Here is a 6,129-nt window from a genome sequence, read left to right as displayed (position 1 = left end):
TAAACTTTTATTCCCTTCCGTCTTACATTTGCTCCTTTTATAAGAAACATTGCAAAAAGAGAGTTACAAAGAGGCCCATTTATAATGTTTATTCTGTCATGTTTGGAACACATGTTTCTATATTTAGGCTTGCTTGCTCTTATTTTTATATGTATAGAATATATAAGAGGATATAGAAGAGCATATACACATATATAAATATATATAATAAATATATAACCAACTCACACACACTATTCTACTCCCACACTCACAGTGTTATATTATATGAATAGTTTATACATATAAGAGCATATATAATAGCATGTACGGGCATATATATATATATATATATATAACACAACTATATATATAATAAATTAATATTAGTGCTGTGAAAAATAACGCGTTAACTCAGTTAATTCAATTACAGGTTTAACTAGTTATTTTTTTTATCGCATTTAACGCATGCGCAGAATGAGCTTCCAATCTGTCTGTTGTTGGTCGTCGGGACGAAAAAAAAGTCACTTGCAAAATGAGCTTCCAATCCACCACTTCAATCTGAACTCTGTCCGCTCTCATGCAGACGGTCTGTTCATCGGTAATGATCCTTCCGCAGGTTCACCTACGGAAACCTTGTTACGACTTTTACTTCCTGTAGATCAGGGTCTCAACACGTCGATCGCGACCTGCCAGTCGATCGCGGCGTAGTGTCGGTAGATCGCATGACATTAAAGAGATTGGCCCGCCCCCTGACATGCTCTCTAGATCACGTCTTTGTTCTTTTATTAAACTAAACGTCTGTTGTTGATCGTATCTCCACAGCAGCATGTCATTTCTGTCTCTTCGCGTTGCGTTAACACTTATCGATCTCCGTCTCGCGCGCCACAGAGCTCCGTGCGCGCGCATCGGGACCGAGCAAAAAAAAAGTCACTTGTCAATCTGTCCACCTGTCCGGGCCGGTGAGGTTTCAGCTTTGCAGCGGTGTCCCCGCCGTCCCTTTCATCACGGCCCAGTTCATGAAGAAAACCCACACAGTCAGTTTGCCTCAGCAGCTGCTAGAGGAAGACTAGAGGCCTTTAGATTGTATCATGGTGGAGTTAATGGTTGACAAACAAGAGAAAAATGCTCTGTTTAACCCTCCTGTTACCTTTACATTTACGAACATATTTTACCCTCGGGGTCAATTTGACCCCAGCAATTAAAACCTCCAGAAAATTATTAGAATTAATATTGCTTCCCAAGTTTAAGTGTGAGGTACTTTATGTTTGTTTGTTGACTACCTAAATAGCCCTTTAAATAAATAAAAAAGTTGATATTTCTTCTATGTTTGACACAGTGAAAAACAGCCTGGGGTCAAATTGACCCCAAAGAACACCGACATTAAACATTGAATGGGGTCAAATTGACCCGAAAGGTAACAGGAGGGTTAAACATTCTGTTTAGGATGAAGATGTATTAATGTTCCATATGGAAGAAAACTGCTAAATAACTGCTGAGTTGCAGCACCATTGTATAGAAGAATGTATAAATGTATATATCCGTCTTTTGTCATAAATCTCTATGTTCTCACAAAATATACCGAGAATATCGGTAATATGTGATTAATCATGATTAATCCACAAAAACCTGTGATTAACCCGATTAAAATTTTTTATCGTTTCACAGCCCTAATTAATATATGTTTATATGTATATATAAATATAAAATAAATATATATTTATATGTATGTATATATTAATATATATCAATATATATCAATATATATATATATATCATTATATATGCTTCTTTTCAGTGTGGTATACTAGTGGTGAGTGGTGCTCAGACCCGGTCTATGTCCGCCCCATGTGTGTGCATGTGCGCGCGCGTGTGTGTGTGTGCGCTCTAAACCTGAGGACACCCCGCGGATGAATCCGTCCGCGTGTCCCGCGGCCACGCGCTCATCAGTTGATGCGCCGCAGCCGGGTCTCCGCCCTATTTAACCTCCGCTAGGGTCACAGCGCTCCTTCACTCAGCTCTGTCACTCTGCGCTGCTCCCCTCCGGCACACACACACACACACACACACGCGCGCGCACACACACACAGAGCATGCCTCCGTTCGACAAAACCCCGGTGCAGAACAAGCCGTTCAAACAGAGGAAGAGCTTCGGTAAATGTCCTAAACTCGAGAACAATGTGAGAAAACTCCACTCAAAACTTTAAAAAAATAATAATAATCTGATTTATTTCTCTTTTTCTGCAGCGACAAGGAAACAAGAGGTGGCGGGCATCAGGTCGAAATTCCCCAACAAGATCCCGGTAAGTTTCCGTTATATCTATTCTCGCGAGCCGGTGAATCCTTTTATTTTGTTGCTTGACTTCCGGTGGCTGCTGCAGGTCATCATCGAGCGCTACGAGAGGGAGAAGTATCTTCCTCCGCTGGATAAGACTAAGTTCCTGGTGCCGCACGAGCTCACCATGACGCAGTTCGTCACCATCATCAGGTACGCTTTATTATAAAGGATCGATAATGTGACGTCACCTTGAGAGGAATGTGTTTACTGATCCAGACTTTTGGATTCTGAGTAAACTTTAAATATGTCAATGCAGTGACGTTATAAAGTATTGCGTAATGTGTTATATTATCAATTAACGCGCTGATTATGCTTGATTAATGGTAAATATGTAATCACTAAAGAATATGTAATCTGAACATGGTTGGAAAAAAGCTTAAATAAAATCTTAAACCTTTTTTAGTTGAACCAAATGCTCAAACTCTGATTATATTTGATTTATTATCATAAGACTCCAAATAAAGTAGAAATGGGCACAATTTATAAGCTTAAATATGACTTTTTCCAACAAAAGAAATAAAATGACTGAAAATAAACTGCTTAAAGTTTGGCTAGTTTAGTGATAGTGTGGAAAATACATATTCTAAATGTTTTAAAAGCATCTAGGTCAAAAGTTTGCTCAGAGTAAACAAAATTGTTTAAAAAAATCAAGACTGTGAAGGCATGTACTCCAACTTGTTCTGCATGGACAGGTCTATTTTTTGGAAATGCTAATTATATAGAGTCTTTGCTGCAAACTTTAAGTTCAATGAGCTCAGAATTCTCCCTAAAACGTCTTTAACATTTCAATAATTCAGCAGCAACTTATAAAGTTTAGTTTCATAACTCCAGATAATGAAAATATAAACTTGTCCTCATCCTCTTAAGTTTCTCTGAGTCTCTTCGGTTCCTTATACTTTAGTCGTTGTCATGGTTACGCAGCACCAAGTCGTCAGCGGTTTGTTCCTCCGGACGTGGGTCACGCGGCTGTCGGCTGGTCTCGGATCAGTTGCAGCTCGTGGTTAAATTAGCGCAATAAGGCGAAATTATAAAGATCCCAAATCGATGCTCCATGCGACGGTCTCTGTTAATTTTTATTTTATTATAAAAACATCCCGGAGCCTCAAGTGTTTTTTTTGCACATAGTTCTGCTTCAGGGACGTTTGACCTGCAGCTCGATGATGTCACAGCTGGTTTAAAAGTTCAGTTTAATCTGTTTAAACTAGTATAAAATGCTGAGTCATACTTGGCTTCATTGACGTGTCTCTGCAGATTATTCCCAAAGTTGTTGAGTTCCTGGAGCGGTTTCATCTTGTAGAGGTTTAGTGCAGGGCCTCCATTTCTTCGTGCAATGCATTGTGGGAAAGTTTGAGCCTCTCCCTATCCCCCTCTCTCTCATTCTCGCCCCCCTCTCGCCCCCTCTCTCTCCTTCTCGCCCCTCTCTCCTTCTCGCCCCCCTCTCTCTCCTTATCTCTCTCCTTCGCTCTCTTTCTCCCCTCTATCTCTCCTTCTCTCTCCTCCTCTCCCCCCCTCTCTTTCCCCTTCTCGTCCTCCCTCTCGTCTCCTCTCTCCTTCTCCCTTTCCTCTCGTCCCCCTTTCTTTCTCTTCTCTTTCGTGTTCACTCATTCTCTCTCCTTCTCTCTCCCCTCATCCCCTCTCTCCTCTCTCTCTCCTTCTCGTCTCCCCTCTCTCTCCTTCTCTCCCTCTCGTCTCATCTCTCCTTCGCCCTTTCCTCTCGTCCCCCTTTCGTTCTCTTCTCTTTCGTGTTCACTCATTCTCTCTCCCCTCATTCTCTCTCCTCTTCTCTCTTTCCCTCTCCCCTCTCTCTCTCTCTCTCTCACCCCTCTCTCTCTCTCACCCCCCCCCCCCCCCCCCCAGGAACCGCATGGCGCTGCTGCCCTCCCAGGCCTTCTACCTGCTCATCAACAGCAGTGGTCTGGCCAGCATGTCTCTCACCATGGCTCAGGTGTACAAGGACCAGCAGGACGAGGACGGCTTCCTCTACATGACGTACGCCTCGCAGGAGATGTTCGGGCGCCTCTAGGGGGGGGGGGGGGGGCTGTAAATAGATCAATATTGTGTGTATATATAATGTAATAACTGCTGTACATGTTTGGGATAGATGGCTTTTAATTGAAGGATGTGGATCAATAAATATTTTGCATTATAAATCTATGCGTCTGGTATAAATATTTTAATACTGATACAAGGGCACAACTTTATGTTTTTAAAATTCTGTTTTAAATATGAAAATGTCTGAGTGACTCGATGTTGCATGAAGCCTGTTGACCTTAACTCAAAGGTTTCTTTTATAGATTAAACACGACACAAATTAGGTAACATAAGGTAAATATATATTTTCTTTATGGCTATATATGTGTATATATTTCTTTATTCGGAACGGCCATAATGAAAATTAATTTTCACCATCTTTTTAGGAATATAACGTCTTAAAGCTCTGATGTTTAAACTCCCCTGGAAGAAAATGGGAACGTTTGTGTACTAGTCAGAATGAAACTGTGAAAGTTTTGTAAAATGACATTAAATAAACACTTCAGGTGAATAAGGTAACATTATTAGAATGTCTCACAATTTCCCAGTTTATTACTTGCATTAAGACATTGTTTTTATACATTTTCAGAAATGTGTTTAAATTTGCAAATAAGGCATTATCTAATGCTAACTTTTTATGAATTTAGTCCATCTACAGCAGGGCTATTCAACTTCAGTAGCAAGTGGGCCAAATAAGAAAATCACAGGGGGTGTGAGGGCCGCACAGAATATTGATGAGTTGTTGACGGGGGGGGGTGCTAGTGAGAGGCGAGCCGAAAAGGATTGTTGACGGGGGGGACGGACGGGGGGGGGGGGTGCTAGTGAGAGTCGCGCGGGCCAGAGTTAAACTCAAGCGGGCCGCATGCGGCCCGCGGGCCGCTAGTTGAAGAGGCCTGATCTACAGACTCCAATAGACATGCAATGTGTATTTTGACAGTTTGTCATTAGTTTTAAAGATGTTATGTAAAACTCTTCCCAGTGCAGTAACAACCGGTTCTGCATGTCGTGTCTTGTCAGTTACAGATTCATTAGTTTGTTTACAGCCTATTTAATCTATTTTATATACTTTACTTTTGTTCCATGTCTATTACTAACAGACAACCTCAAATCAAAGACTATTTAATGAATCTGTTCAGTTATGATTCATCTTTCATCCATAAAAGCCACAAACGCCTCGTGACCTCAGGTTGAGTTCACACACGAGGTGCAATGGTGAGTCTAGTTGTCGCGGTGCATTGTGGGAGAAGTGAAGCAGTGGGAGGAGTTCCCTCGGAGTGACTCAAACACCTGATTTAGGTTGTTTCACGTTTTTATTACTAAAGCAAACGAAGTTAATTAAGTGTTCCCGTGAGGTGATTTTATTCTCGCCGCTAGGTGGCAGCAGAGAGCCGTGAGTCTTCTCGTTTGAAGTAAACACATTCTTGGAATCAGTGTTTGACAGTGGCGGGCCGTCAGGGCCAGCAAGGCCTTCTCTGCTGGCCTAAACATCATCAGAATATAGATTTTTTTCATAATATTTTTTCCCACAAATATGTATTCAATTATTTCCCAGAGTAAGAGTTATTCTCTTAATTTCATAGTGTTCCTCTTGGTTGCGCTGCTGCCAGCGCCAAGTTGAGATTTGGAGGGCTGGTCTTTATGTTAGATCTTTTATCCAATCATATTCAGCCATCGTGTGTTGCCAGGGGGCTAAAATCTGCCCTTAGGCCTTCAAAATCAACATTGCGGGCGCTGGTAGCTTCAAGTGAATGGGAATGACAAATGTTGTGTCAACCAATCAG

At 41.5% G+C, this 6,129-nt stretch overlaps 1 protein-coding gene across 1 annotated transcript; it reads left to right on the top strand.

The window, feature by feature from the left end:
- The first annotated feature begins 1,992 nt into the window (after positions 1 to 1,992).
- On the top strand, positions 1,993 to 4,461 carry map1lc3c (microtubule-associated protein 1 light chain 3 gamma). The gene is made up of 4 exons (XM_056408987.1): positions 1,993 to 2,133; positions 2,227 to 2,282; positions 2,361 to 2,467; positions 4,175 to 4,461. Exons 1-4 carry the CDS (start codon positions 2,073 to 2,075, stop codon positions 4,338 to 4,340), a joined length of 390 nt encoding a protein of 129 aa, XP_056264962.1. The 5' UTR covers positions 1,993 to 2,072; the 3' UTR covers positions 4,341 to 4,461.
- The last annotated feature ends 1,668 nt before the right edge of the window (positions 4,462 to 6,129 follow it).

Source organism: Pseudoliparis swirei, chromosome 24 (assembly GCF_029220125.1).
Source record: "Pseudoliparis swirei isolate HS2019 ecotype Mariana Trench chromosome 24, NWPU_hadal_v1, whole genome shotgun sequence".
Taxonomy (NCBI): domain Eukaryota; kingdom Metazoa; phylum Chordata; class Actinopteri; order Perciformes; family Liparidae; genus Pseudoliparis; species Pseudoliparis swirei.
This window is presented reverse-complemented; position numbering and strand designations above follow the sequence as displayed.

What these genes read in the sequence shown, in the direction of transcription:
- map1lc3c (XM_056408987.1), top strand. Translation starts at nt 2,073, where the DNA reads ATGCCTCCGTTCGACAAAACCCCGGTGCAGAACAAGCCGTTCAAACAG. An exon ending in AATTCCCCAACAAGATCCCG is followed by an intron (nt 2,283 to 2,360) that starts GTAAGTTTCCGT and finishes TGGCTGCTGCAG; the next exon opens with GTCATCATCGAGCGCTACGA. An exon ending in CAGTTCGTCACCATCATCAG is followed by an intron (nt 2,468 to 4,174) that starts GTACGCTTTATT and finishes CCCCCCCCCCAG; the next exon opens with GAACCGCATGGCGCTGCTGC.